The 14,807-nt window shown below is 42.2% G+C and overlaps 1 protein-coding gene across 3 annotated transcripts in view; it reads left to right on the plus strand.

The window, feature by feature from the left end:
- The window catches only part of LOC146185267 (uncharacterized), a 39,919-nt gene extending 31,160 nt beyond the window's left edge, over positions 1-8,759 (plus strand). For 2 of the 3 annotated variants that reach the window (XM_084606217.1, XM_084606218.1), the window contains 4 exons: positions 1,796-1,861; positions 4,740-4,915; positions 5,893-5,986; positions 8,608-8,759. In XM_084606217.1, the coding sequence (XP_084462343.1) occupies positions 1,796-1,861; positions 4,740-4,915; positions 5,893-5,986; positions 8,608-8,681 (410 nt within the window). In that variant the 3' untranslated portion in view covers positions 8,682-8,759. Of the gene's footprint in view, positions 1-1,795; positions 1,862-1,956; positions 2,152-4,739; positions 4,916-5,892; positions 5,987-8,607 lie in introns of those variants that run through there. The other variant, XR_014707981.1, reaches the window with a different exon arrangement.
- The last annotated feature ends 6,048 nt before the right edge of the window (positions 8,760-14,807 follow it).

Consider the following 14,807-nt stretch of genomic DNA (forward strand, 5'->3'; position numbering starts at 1 on the left):
GGTGTGAGCCTCGTGCAAGCCGTCGCATCGATAACAGCGTCGTTGCTGCGGTGAATTCTTGTGCTCCTTTTTGGGTTGCGAAGTTTTGTGTACTTCTGCGCAGTTCGTCATTCCTTTGAGTCTTTGTTGCTGTCTCGACGCACTTTCTGCTAACATGGCCAGGTCAAAAGCACGCTGAAAAGTCTTTCTCCGCGAACAGTCTCTGTTAGATGTGCTCGTCGGGGATGCCACAGCCGAATTTGTCGCGAAGCATGACGTCTTGGGGCAGCATGGTGGGATTCGTTAGAGCAGTTGTGTCTCCTTCTGCCAATGAAGTCGATGCAGGCGTTGTCGTCAGCACTCCGAAGTTGCAGTCAGCTGTCAAACTTCTGAGGGCTGCGACGTAGTTGCTGATCGATTCTTCAGGCAGTTGGTCGCGTCGCCGGAAGACGTACCAGCTGTACAGCTCAGATGGTCTAGGGTCAAAGTGCTTCTGGAGAAGTGTGACTAGGTCTTGATAGCTGACTTCAGACGTCTTAGACGCAACCAGTGCGCAGGCAGTCTTGAAAGTCTCGGTTCCACCAAGCGTCAGGAAGAACGCGCGCATCCTCACGTCGTAGGTGAAGTCGTTTGCAACGAAGTAGAAAGTGAGATGCTGCATCCACGAAGACAAATTTTTGTCGTTAAACGGTTCTATGGCACCGTGCATCGCTCCTGTAGCCATGGCCTGACTCTCAACTGCGTCTGTTCTAAATCCAACTTCTCGTCGCCGGTGTTATGTTTGGGGCGTTGGAAGCCCCGTGAGCGAGGAACCTCTCGATTCAGTTGCTGGGTAGAGACTGCATTTATTGCGCATTTCAGAGAGAGAGAGAGGAGAAAAGAAGGAAAGAGAGAAGCACGAGCGCTTGTAAAGAAGGCGTTGCTCCTCATGCCCTGGTCGTGCGCATAGGCCACTATAGCTGTTCAGTTTTCTCCCAGTCTGAGAGAAATGTTTTCTTAATGCTGTTGCAGACAATGAAATAAACGGAAAAGCCAGCCTGATAGTAACTACCCTGATAGTTTTGAAATGTCCCACAAATGTTTCGTGCCCAGGCCACAAAGCACATAAAACTAGCCAGAAGTGACCTCCTGCTTAAGGTAGCCCCTACACATTTACATTGTGTCAAGTGAAGGCATCCCCATCTTTATTACTACCCATGAATCTTCTGTTTGTCATGTTTTCTGTGCAGCTAGCCACATAGCTGTTTGACAGTTGCTTTCCCTCAGTCTACTCCAACTATGTACTGTTGGTCCTAAGAACCTTTTTAATGGAATCAGGGTAGTAAAGTAGTACCTTAAGAAGTAGTACTCTGCTGGTAGTGTTGTGAGCGGTAGAAATGTGCTTATTTGCTATGTGCGAATTTCACTCTTGTGCAAAGAATGTTCACACGTTTCCCCAACTTCTGTAGCAAGGAAGCGACAGCAATGCCTGCACCGAATCCTCACCCTATCATTAAGAATATCCTTAAATATAGGATGAGGATGCTCCCAGGCATGCTTAGACCTTATGTTACCAGGTGGTACATTTCTGAGGGCACCCTCTGCCTTTTACGTGTCTCGAATAGCTAAGGTAGACCCGGACAACAATTTTTTCAGAGAGTGAGCAAATGCTTGTCGTCTCGTTTCTTTATTTTTAAATCTGATACCTAGTCTACTTCCTTTTCTTTTATTTTTCTTAATGAGCTGTTGCTAATCGAATTAACTAGTCTGTGTTTTTTGAAGGAACGCATGGATGCAGTGCTTGGCTTGCATTTTTTAACTGAGATGTCTCTTGCAGCGTTTTTGTGCTTGATTGGAAGCAGTGTAAAGATGGACAGAGAGGCAAGGCATCAGTTTCTTTCTTGTGAGTAATTTTTTTTTTTTTTTAACTACCGCATGGGTGTATTTATTCAGTGTCTTCAGTGGAGGCGTCTCATAATAATATTCCTCTCCCACCAGCAAATTTTATGTCATTCAAATTGAATGGCATTGGCATTAATTGAATTTCGTGTGACAACAATAATGGCCTTAAGTTCGAATGATGTTCTTCGCCATCGGCTGCGATTGGGGAACTCATTCGCATTCAATATCAAATGAAATGTATCGTTTGGATCCTGGATTCACGGTAGAAGCAAGCTAAAAGAAGAAAATAAGGTATGACTACCAAATTTGGAAGTTCTATTTCTTGGCTTTTAATTTTAGCATGAAGCTGTTTGTATCAGAGGCTGTCATGGAAAGCAACCATCGAGTTATTTTTGGTTCCGTGTTACTTGCTGCTCAACTCTCCACGTGCCTTTTACTCGAAAGTATTCAAAGCTGTAACTGAGCTGTTCATCTTTTGAATGTCAATTCCACGCTCCATGTGTCTCCCCACTATATGTCTGTTCTTTGCTGCTTAGCCATATTGTTTGTTTACATCTGTTGGATTTATGGGCGACTTTGTACATGGCTTTAGTTCATTATAGCTTAAGTGCTGAAGCATAGTTGAAAATGATATTTGACGTTCAGAATTTTCTGCAAGAAAGTTTGATCTGCTTTAAAATGCTACATAACCATTTAAAATGCATTTTATGCTCACTAATGGCTGATGCAAGCTGTTTGTACCTGTGTTCTTACAATGTGAGTGAACACATATACGTGCAAAACAGGGTTATGCAAAGTAAGGTAAACATAAAAAACAGGCAGCTAATAATCAACAGCATTCAGGGTGTCTCGCAAAAAAAAAAAAAAAAAAGATATCTGATTTTTCTGTGAAAACATTCTGTGAAATGGTCGAGAGGATGATGATGTCACCAAGGTAATGTGACCCCCAAGGAACCTATTAGGGGGTGTTGCCAAATTTGAAAAAGCTGAGGACTCCCAAAATTCAGCAGGGATGGGTCGATCTGCCAGATTATACTAATTCGACCATGATTGGTTGAGAGAGTGATGATGTCAGTAATATCATGTGATACCCAAGGAAGCAACTAAAGGAGCCGCCAAATTTGAAAATACTGAGCCCTCCCCTCCCAATGAAACTTTGCAAGGGTGGGCCAACTGCAGGATTACACTAATCCAATCCACTAATCCTCCAACCAGAGCACCTTTATACATGTCAATTATCAATGTAGATAAAGGGAGTTTAATAGGTGGATTACTGGGTTGGACAAGTACACTATCAGATGAGAGACGCTTGAGCACTCTAGAAGGGGTATAACTCATTTATTCCATATGGTAAAATCTTGTTAATTTGGCCTTCAAGGGACTAGAAAAATGTTCAAATTATCCGAAATTTTGAACTATCGATTTTCTAACTACCAAGAACTGTTAGCATCGCAGTAATTTTGTGTACTGAAAACCTGGAATGCAATTTGTTTACAACTTTTAAATAAGATGAGGGCAAAAAACTAGGTGCCGGTGTGCTATACGATGTCGGTGCACGTTATTGTACCCCAGGTGGCTGAAATTTCCGGAGCCCTCCACTACAGCATCTTTCATAGCCTTAGTTGCTTTGGGACTTTAAACCCCCACAAACCAAACTAAACCAAACTTTTGAATATGACTAAACAATAATAAGTTGCAGTTTTAATGTGTACTTTATTTTCTGCACACGTCAGAAATGTCGAAGAATTGCTCAAACATCGTAAGTGCCACGGCAGTTACAATTTTGGAACAATTTTCCGACATTCCCCACACTGTGCGCAGAGCAGAGTACACAACGAAACAGCGAAATATTGTTATTTAGTTTTTATTTCAAACCTATACACCACCACATTCCAGGCATTCAGAAATGTCTCGTTGCGTTTGAGGATGCTTCGCCACCTAGACTATGCAGTTAAGCATCCTCAAACCACAACATTTTAACGCACTCGAAGAGCGATTATAAGCACATGAACCACTGGCTTCGCGGATCGTACCACGACATGACCCTATGACCAAATTGATGACCATCTGAAGCCATAGACTTACATGGGTGATGGCTGGTACTGGGGTTCTCTAGTTCGAACCATTGGAGTTTCCGAATTAACAGACATTGATTTAGCAAGATTTCACTCTATATTAGAAATTTTGAACCAGACCTAGCCGCAAAATCAGTGGGGAAATGTGGCGCAATGTTAAAAATGGTGGGAAAATATGCATTCAACCGGTTCTTAGCAGGGAATGAGATCCTATAATGGTGGCAGGGTGCGGGGCAGCGGTCTGCAAACTCACAAACATGGAGAAGCCGCATGTTGGTATTAAGCGTCTAGAATACCATGCAAGCTCGCAAGCACGGAAGTTTGAAGAGAAGACACAAACTAATTGCAGGAAAGATCAGATACATAATGCACACGTCTAAACAGGCACCCTGAATGCTATCACAGTTTCTTCATTAACAATGTGGTTAATAAGAAGGCCCGAAGTGTGTTAATGCATAATTTTTCACATTTTTTTTTTAGCGCATCAGGTGGCACATATCTTTCTTGGGGCATAAAACGCTAATCTTTCTGCATTGTGGTGGTGCAATAGGCCTCAAAGTTTAAATCACAGTAGCATGCATTTTACACTCCTTCTACCATTTATTCATAGTAGCTGTAAACTACTGTTATCTCCACTTAGCAACTCAATGACATGGCTTGTTAATAAGAGCATATGTACTTCAGCAGTTAACTTCTAAAAAAAAAAGAAGTGGAAATTAAGTTGTGCCAAATGTTAGGTAAATAGGGCAAGCTTTAATTTGTACAACTTTTCACTTTTTCTTATCTCTATCCTACGTTGCACAGCACTTTACGTTGCGGAGAAAAAAGTGAAGTTTATGGATGCAAGTATGAGACCAGCCGATGAGAGAGATCCCTTCAGCTTTGGCACCTACATAGCCTCTCCATCTGGAGTTGCCGGCATCATAAAGTTGCGTGCAAACTGTGAAAAACCATTGTCTGTTGACTACGTGCATGATATGGTAAGTGGGTGCACTCTTCATACTTCTTTTTTTTTTCTGCTGCCTTCATTGACTTACTCGCAGCTATTGGTCAGTTGCAGCTTTTTTTTTTTCTGGTAGCTTCATTCACAAAGTGTCAGACACCGTTGAAGTGTTCCCTTTCGTTATTTAAATTTCTGCTTGCTTGGACCATGGATCTTTATTTTGTTGCCTTACATGTTTACTAAGGTTGCATCAGAAATTCCAATATAATAAAGCTGTTGGTATCATTAGTGAGGTTAGAAACTATATATTAGAAGTTTCTGGAACCTTTATTGTGTTCCTATAGCGCACTTTTAAGGCGAAAGTCTTAAATCACTATTTTTTAAGATTGCATCGTGAGGTAAACAAGACAAATGAATCTTGTCCACAACAGGACTCTAACTACCACCCTTGTGTACCTAACCGAAATATAACATGTAGTTTTTTCTTCCGAAACCACTCACTTAAGGAACTCTGCATTATATTTTGAACCGAGCTACAAATATACAAATATAGCTCTAACTTTTTTTGCCCCATCTATGAGATACTCGCATTGAGTTCACACACCATGGTCATAAGCTGCAAGGAAAAGCAAACCTATCAACAACCTTGGACGGTCGAGGCAAAGCATGTGGCACGGACTGGTGAGGAAATGTTGCTACTAATGTGGAAAGGAGGTGGCGTGGGTCGCTGGAGAGAAAAGAAAACCCCGAGAGAGCCATGTGGAAGAGAGGAGGAAAAACAGGTGGACGTGCACCGAATTGAGCCAACGGATGGGCCATGAATTATTCTAGCAAGAGAGACATAAGAAGATCGATAAACTTTGCAGTAATTGCTAATTGCATGGCAATTCTGAGCAGATGCTGAGAAAGCTTCGTGTAGGTTGTAATGAGCATTTGCATAATGCCAATTAGTTTCTAAGAAATGAACAGATGCTATGCTGCCAAGTGAATATGTGAAACTGTTTTTGGTTGCAGTTCTTTTTTGCACTTGACGACGGCATGATGATCGCCACCTTTGGTGGTGCTTGGCTACTGCTTGAAAAGGGATCTGTATTCCACCTCACGAGTGGTACGTTTTTGAAACTTTGTGATTTGTTACTTCTTTTCTACTTACTCTTAGTCTTTAAGGTAAACCCTGAGAGATTGCCACTGCACCGTTTGTCTATACATAGTCGAAATTAAGTTTTCACAGAAGATTGGGGGGAAAGCACAGATTTGTCTTCATATACCTTTGGTTGTTACTGAAGCCATAACTCATGTATGTTCCATGCTGTGTTCTCACAAGAGCTGAGATTGTGGCTGTGTTCCTCTCTGGTTTCGTGAATGCACTAGTACCTCACTGTTGTAAGTTTGGATATAGTGAAGATGGCTTTCGATGGAAGATGCTGTCGAGATGGTTTTTCTGCGAGGCTCTTAAGTAGCTAGGAAAAGCCGTTGTTTTGGAGGTAGTGCGGCTGTAAGGCGTAGGAAGAACGCAGAAAGAATGCAGAGCGGGCCGGTGATAAAGTAAAAACAGCAAAAGTGCAGTGAGGAAGTAAAGTAACAAGGCGAACATTGGCAGCACATGGACAGCATGACCGAAGCAGCAGGGGCAAACAGAGGCACTGCAGGTCTGCATGGGTCGTTCTGCTGGGCTTGGATTTTAGCATGCTTTTGTTAGCTGTTGCCTCCCAAATGTAATAAGGGAGTAATTAATTACTAGCATCCACCATAGCACTGCCATACAGCTACAGAGGAAAGCTGCATGAGTGGACACTGATTTGCAATTACTCCCTTATAACACATCTGCTTTACCTTGGAGGGTTTCGTCTGAACGTTGGACTGACACAGTTCCCACTTTGAGTTATTGATCAGTTCACTCTCCCTATTATCTGAATACTCGCCATTTTGGTTACCTCAGTTGTTGAGCGACTGTCCTAAGCTGGCGCTGGTCCAGAGTTCGAACCCCTGACAAGGGCAAATTTTTCTTTAACTGAGAAGTTCCTCATTTCTCATAAAGCTGTATAGCTTTCCTTTGTAGTCGTCTAGCTGCACCTGGGTGGATGCTATTAACTGCTGCTCCCTTATTACAAATCTGCTCCACCTTGGGGAAGTCTACTCTACCTTGGGGGCTCCCCTAAACACTGGACCTCCCAAATGACATTGAGGCAGTGGAAGGTGGTGCTGTGTTCTCACAAAGCTTTGGTTTTTTGCATGGGATCAGACTGTCTCGATATATGTGGCTGCATTGTATTTTTGCAAAGGCAGGAATAACCTTAAATGTGACAACTGAAAATAAGTAATTGTCTGATAAAGGGATGACAAGAAAATTGTAGATATTTCTGAGTGTTTCTTTTAAAATCCAACACTCTATATTCAGTAAGTAACCAGTTAATTAGCAGGCAGCATTGCCGGGCTTATTCCATCAACAACAACTGATATAGCAAAGATTTTTGCTTGTCCCTGTGATTATTATAAAGAAATTCCACTCTTTCTTTTTTTCTTTTCTTTTTTCCCCCTCGTATAAATGATATTTACTAATGCCACATCCACAAGACTCTGCTAGTGCTAACAAAATATAAATGTCTTGTATGGTGTGATTCAAATCACCAAATCTTGTCCAATCTGCTTAGAAAGGAAGTCAGATTTTTCATGCTAGTCCTGAGCTCATAATAATAATAGGATGCGGGATCGAATCCCGGTCGCACCAGCCGCTTTTGGATGGAGGTGAAAAGCAAAGCGCCCGTGTTGTGTGTGATATCAGTGCGCATTAAAGAACACCTGGTGGTCGAAATTTCCAGTGTCCTCCACTGCAGCAAGGCTTCATAGCCTGAGTTGCTTTGGGACGTTAAACCTCGCAAACCAAACCAAATTCTACATATTGTGTACGATTGCTGGTTCAAAGATAGTACTACTAAAGTTTGAACACATTGTTGATTTATCTGAGTTTACAAAACATTTAGTGCCAAATAAAAAAAATTGCAGTTGTTTCATTGGTACTCATGTCTTACACAGAGAGGTATTGTCACTTCCACCATAATTTATTAACCCCCCCCCCCCCCCCCCATTTATTTTAGGTAACATTTTTTTGTTACACTAGTACCATTACATTCAATACGAGATGGGACAGAAGGCCAATTCTTTGCTTGTACTTTATATGATCATGTGTGACTGTACTGAACCAAAATTAGGCACACTCCATAATTGATTTATTTAACAGAGAGAAATAACACCAAAAGTGTCCCTAATTGTATAGTCCTTGAGGGGAGAAATGTGTCGTAAAATAAAGTTAGCATTCTAATTGGGTTTCATAGTTTCTGTTCAATGGAAACAGATTAATTTGCTGTTAAAATTGATCATAACAAATGGCTGTTGATTATCTTAAAAAAAGTCCTGGAACATGCTCTAAAATACATGTGAAGAATAGGCTTACCCTGTTCCTTTAAAGTGAATCTTAGTTTGTTGCCTAGTTTGTGACAGCTGGTTGCATTATTACAATGTCACTACTATGGTGCTATCGCATAGCTTTGCTAACTTGTCTTGAGCTGCAAGCTAGGAAGCGAATTTATTATGTTTGAAATGCATATAAATTTCTGTGAAACACTAGCTGCATGTGGCTTTGAATTGCTTATCTCTGAAGAATTCCTTTCCTTTTCTGTTTAGAGTGTGATGAACAAAATGTTTTTGTTTGTTTTGTTTTTTCCTGCACAGGTTTGCCATATAAGTTAAAGAATGTGGGGATGGCCACATGCAAGCTCTTTTATACACTAACAAAGTCGGCTTAGGCTGAAGGACTGCTATACAATGCTTTTATGATCCATTTAACTTTTTATTTTTTCAATAAAATTCTGAAGCGGTGACTGCAGTCATCTTGCATTGCGTTGCTTTTTTTGTCATGCATACATTTTTTGCATGCTATGATATGTACTAAGTGAAATTAAATAACTTAGTCGCAACAAAGCTTCAACTGCTTATTCTCAAGGTATCTGTGATCAGCGCTGGCTAATTCAGGAAATCATTAACAAAACGAAGATGCCACACATGACTGCCACTGAACAAACGCAAATAGCTGCAGTATATAGCTTCTGCCTATAGGCGATTAGGCATTTTCATGGCTGCACGGAAGTGTTCTTTGCATTCTGGATTAATTGGGCTTCAGTTTAATTTGGTTGCCAAAGTTTGTAATTGCCAAAAGGTGGAGACCGGGGAGTGCAGCCAGTCCCCTGAGCCAGCAGCATTATACAGGTACCCACAAAAGTTTCTGGAACACAAAAATTGCAGCAAAGCTTAATTGCTAGGAATCCTAAGCATACAGCCATAAACTGAAAGATGTGCTTTGAAGATTCCTGTGCAACATGCAGAATGCACACATTAATGCCTTTCTTTTGGTTCAAGTCAGTGAGGAAATTAACATTTATTGTGATTGCAGTGTCCGAAAACTTTTGAGTGCCTGTACATATGTATGTACATAGTTGTCTACTGTCGCTGAAAAATGTGCCTTGCATGCAGGATGACTTGAAACCACTGAACTGGGCTAATAAAGATAGAACTGTAAAAATGTTTTCAGGTAATTTAAGAGCAAGGTACTGCGTCTTTTGGACTGCTGCATGCAGATTAGGTGGTTCCCAGGTATATTTGAAACTAAGATGTTAGGATGTAATTCTTCATTGAGAGCATTGAAATCTTCAGCACTTGTAAAAAGAAGTTTATTACATTTTTCAGCAGTTTAATAAGTCTGCACAATTTATACTTTGGAGAGGTTGTGCTCCCGGAGCGACGCGAAATACGCGGCCGCTGCTGTTTTTTTTTTTTACTCGAGACCTCCTGGGGGGTCACTGCCAGAGGGTGGGGACTAAGTACCGCATCCGTTTTCTCTCCGCCGCCCCACCAGGACGCGCCTCCAACTGGTCACGCGCCGCCATAAATGTTCCATTGGCTTCCCGGACACCAGTGCTCCTACTGGGAGATGGCATGCGGCAGAGCGTGTTCTCTAGCTTCTAGCGTTTTCCAAAAACCCAGACAAAGGACTAAATACGCAGATATGCCCGGTTGCTGCACTTTAGGATGCAGCAACCGCCAGGAATTTGTGAAAAGTCCTCTTTTGCTTTCAGAGAGCTAGACAGAAATCGAATTTCTATTTGGCTACATAGGATAAATTGCAGAAAATTTGCACCCGTGAGCAGCACAAAAAGGCTCTGCAAGTTAAATTTTTGGTTATACCTTACGCTTCACAGTGCAAAAAAAAAAATGAGTGTAGTAAGGACAACGGGATAGAAAGAAAGCTGTGTGTATTATAATAGTTGAACATAGCATGCCTGCTTCAACTCAAAATAAAGCATTCGATAGAAGTGTATCTTCATGAGGAAAAGCGCTTATCAGTAAGAACACCAAGGCAATTTTTGCAACTATACCAGAAGCTTCAGAACATACTCTGTTACTTTCTCGTGGTTGAACTGCGGCGTAAGTTTAGTTATGGCCAGATATCTGCTGTGTGAAGCTTTGTTTGCACGACGCCGCAGGGTACTCCGAGGGTGGAATTATTCTAATTCTAAGGAATCAATGAACAACATGTACATTGTGCTTCACATTCTGCTTCGGGAGTTCTTTGCAGGCTAGGTTCGCTATGCGTAATATGAATGAAGCAATGTAAAATTAAGGAGTTCAGTGCCAAACCATAATGTGCCTCTAAGATCGTTGGAATGCTAGCAGCTGCTGCAAAATTAATGTGAGATAAACTTGCAGAATTTCTACAATGTCCGTTTCACTTTATTAGTCCCACCGGCTGATTTACATGCATAAATAATAAAAAAAACTTACATATGCATTGTAAGAGTTACAAAATTGCATTTGGTCATTTTCTAATATTTTATTTTTTACCACTTCTAAATTGCAACACACTAAGTAAATGAAGCAAACAGGAATTGTATGAAATATGGGGTATCAGCATTTACTGTGATGTCACCAAGAGCATTCATGAAAAGAGTGTAATGTAATGTTCAAGTGGCATGCGGACTTAACGATACTCGAAAAAGGTCTTTTTAAACAGCATATCACCAAATCATTGGTGCATGAATGTTCCCCAACCAGGGATAATTTTCGTACCTGCTCGGGTGTTACTTTCAACCATAAAATGCATACAGTCGATACATTTATTCACTTCATTCGATACACCCTTTCCTTTCACAATCCATTTTATCTTAACTGAGCTGAATTCTGCTTTTTACTTCTTTGTTTACAATTTAAGAATGACCTCTTAAACCTGTGGCCTGAAATTTTGTGTAAATGGAATTCAGAGCGCTCCTTGGGTTCCAAAGCTGTAAGAAACATGCACAGCCACGGGCACAGTGGCCGCGGCAGCGCGTGCTCTAGAAGATTGGGCAGCATGACGACCAGTGCTGGAGAGCAGATCGCTTTTGCGATGACAGCCACCGACTTCCGAGAGAGCACACAACATGCAACAGGGGTGGCACGTTCGCCGCTCGGTGCTTAGCAGCTGCGGGGATAGCGAGGGTACAGAGTAGTGGCGCGCTTCTCTTTGGAGCTATTTTTACGCGCTACACAATTGGTGAAATATTTAATAACGAAGCTACTTATTACAGGTGCTTAAACTGATCCCTGCAATTCCTTTGGGTCTCTTTGGAGATGCCGTGTACGCTTGGGTATTTCTTGAGAGTAGCACGTGATGTTTGAGTCGTTCGAAACTTTCAACGCTTCTTGCTCCTGCGGATAGCCAGAAATCGTCCAGATGAGGTATTTGTACGCATTGTTTCCAACTAAACGTTTTGTTTTGTATTCGTTCTTCCGGTAAGGTAATTAAGGCTGCTGCCGAGGAGCGCTATTGACACGCAGAGAAAAACAGTATGCATGCAAATCAAAGCTTGTGCTTTGTGAGGGCTCTTTACGAACTCCTCAATTTTTACAAACCTTATTTATGAACTCCTGCTTATTTTTTGCAGCTTGCACTTATCAAAACATGAGACTGAATGTTTATCTTAAATCTCCAGTTATCTGCAATATATCTTATGCGGTGTTCTTTCTGTGCCCTAATCATTGTGCAAGATATTAAGGCGAAAGCATTTCTAGACGCATGGGACGAAATCCCGTGCGCAAGATCTGTCATATTTCGCGAGATGCGTTGTCTAGCATTCCTGCCATCTGCACTCGCACACTTGAATGCACGTCAATGAACACCAGGTGACATGAGCGATGGTGTACTGTCCATACTTCTGCCGAAGAAATTGTGACAGATGATGAACTTTCCTTTCCTGTGAACCAGCTATATTTATATGTAGCACCACGACGAACGGTGATGAGAGGCAAATGATAGGAGAGGAAGGGTAGGTTAGGTAGACATCTAAGAGACCCTCTAATGTTTTAATCATGACCGTACTAATTCAAATCACTACAGCAGTTAATGGCAAAAAAAAAAATAATGTATACTCTACTTGAGAATTTATTATTTGTTAGTGATTAACAAATACATAGAATCGCAGACATTTGCTCACGTGTCACTCACCAAAGGAATGCTTCAAACAAAGTATGAAAAATTAAACCAGTCACATACGAGGAGATATATTCATAGTGGGTACTTGAGTGCGGACGTTTTACTAGCATCAAATGGTAGATGTACAGAGCAAGAAAAAAAGCATTTATAATTGCACGTCTTGGCAAGTTGATGCAGCTCTTGTCGCGCACCAAGAGTGAACGGAAACATGTGAAAAAAATTACAGGCACCTAATACGCAAGCAATTAATATAAGGCCGAATTCAAATGTGCACACCAATGAGTGTTTGTTATCGAGTGTGCTGCACAAAATATGAGTAATCGACAGGATGTCTTGCCAACTACTGGTTATAGAACTATAATCAAGCTACTTGCCGACTAATCTTTGCAGAACTAATCAGGCTGTAATTGTTCCCCCAAGAAAACTATGACAAGCTTGATATTATATGTGAAATACTTCCAAGGAAATTGAATTATTTTTCCCTTTGGGAACTCTTGTCGCATTTAGTTGACTTTGCAAAAGCCGCAAAAGCACATGAAATTTCACTACTTTAAGTGTGTGCTCTTTCTCATGTTTCAAGCAGCTAAAATTTTGGAACCTCTGCACTTTCCAGGAAGGCTGCAAAATTTGAAGTGCAAAGACATCCAGGAGGCCCACCCGAGTCAAACTAATGGGTGAATGTGACCTACAACTTCGAGCCTATGGCGCAGTTTTTGTTCATGGCGAGAGATCGAGTGCCGGCCTTACAACCTCTCTTTTGTAGCATGTTAAGAGCTGCATATTCCGCTATATAGTAAACAAAACGTTTTCACGTTATAATGATGATCTAGCAGAAGCGATTTAAGCACATAGCCTCTGCGTACTCTATCTTTCTGTCGTTCTTCTTTCAAATATCTTTTTTCTTCTATCTTTTTTCATTTTGTATGTGCACTAAAACGACTAGAACGATTTTCTGGGGGCAGTAATGACTTGCATATTACCAGTTTCTTGAGCATGCAGTATAAAAACTACCTAGAATGAAGACGTTCTCTGGACAATTAAGCTATCGTTAAACTATAATGCATTGAGATTAAATATCTGAAGTAGGTGCGCATTTCTGGGCATTTGAAGCTGCCTGTTACAAGAAATGCTAGCTTATTGCAAGGAAAAAAAGGTTTGTTTGCCGGAATAATCAGGACCGGTTATTCCGGCACGAGCAGGGAGAAGGAATGGGTAAAGGGGTGGCGCATCGATAGCTGCGGGAAAGGCGCTCCCTTCAGTTATGGTTGGCGGGGTCCCCAAAACTTGAAACACATATATAAGTAAATTCTCCACGTAGGGACATATGTGCATATGAGGACCGCTCTGCTCATCATGTAAATAAGCGGTCAATCTTGCTTCGGCGACCTCCATCATACATTCGAGTGCCTGATGCCAACGCCTTGCACAGCGCCTGGCTGTAATCACGGCCAAGTAATATGGTAATGCATTTCCATTCCGGCTGTTTCTGTGCTTTCTTAGCTGGTGCTGCCTTCATCTAGTGGTGGTTTTTGTTTTTGTACATACGGGGTGCTCTCACAATTGTCTGTTGACCCGGAGTCATCCAGCGCAGCTTTGCTCGCTTGCTGGAATCGTTCTTGGGCCTATAATCTCAAAAACTACTACCATGTTATTGCTTTGGTATGCTTCAAGTGCATAGTACCGCTTTTGGCTGTCACGCCGAAGTGTACAAAGTGCAGGGGCGGTAAACTGCACAGCTGCACTGCTTTCTACTCCATCTGCACGACATAACTTTAGGATGGTGTCTTCCATTTTCGCCTTTGAAACTGTATGTGCTGCCCGTTTAGAGGGGCCAAGCAAGTACAAACTGTATATTGAAGGACTGGAAGGGAAAAGGGGAGCCGGTAGTGGAGGGCTACGGAGTAATTTCGGCCACCTGGGGATCTTTAGCGTGCGCTGACATCGCACAGCACATGGACGCCACTTCGGTTCGCCTCCATCGAAACGCAGCCGCCATGGTCGGGTTCGAACCCGGGAACTCCGGCACACTAATCGGGTGCCTTACCACTGCACCACCCCAGCGGGGCAACAGGCAAAGCAGCGGAAGGTGGCTGCTCCTGGCCCTATGAGGCTGGTTCGGTAGGTCAGCACCGCTTGCGGTGGGGGGCTAGCCAGCCACCAAATCTTTATCTGTTGTAGGCTGTTGTTGCTTGGCACCACCGCTTTGGTGGTGGATGACGGCTGTTGCGGCGCGTGTCTTTCTCTCCCTCTTCTTTCTTCTTTTCTATTTTCCCTTCTGTCCGCACGAGGCAGCGGAGGTGGCTCAGCTACAGAGCCAGTAGCAGGCCCGTGCATTTTCTTTTCCTTCTTCTGACAACCACAACAACAGCCGTGCTAGAAGACTCCGGGTCAACAGACATTTGTGAGA

The sequence above is a fragment of the Amblyomma maculatum genome, chromosome 6 (genome assembly GCF_055883805.1).
Source record: "Amblyomma maculatum isolate TAMU_Amacu chromosome 6, ASM5588380v1, whole genome shotgun sequence".
NCBI classification, from domain to species: Eukaryota; Metazoa; Arthropoda; class Arachnida; order Ixodida; family Ixodidae; genus Amblyomma; species Amblyomma maculatum.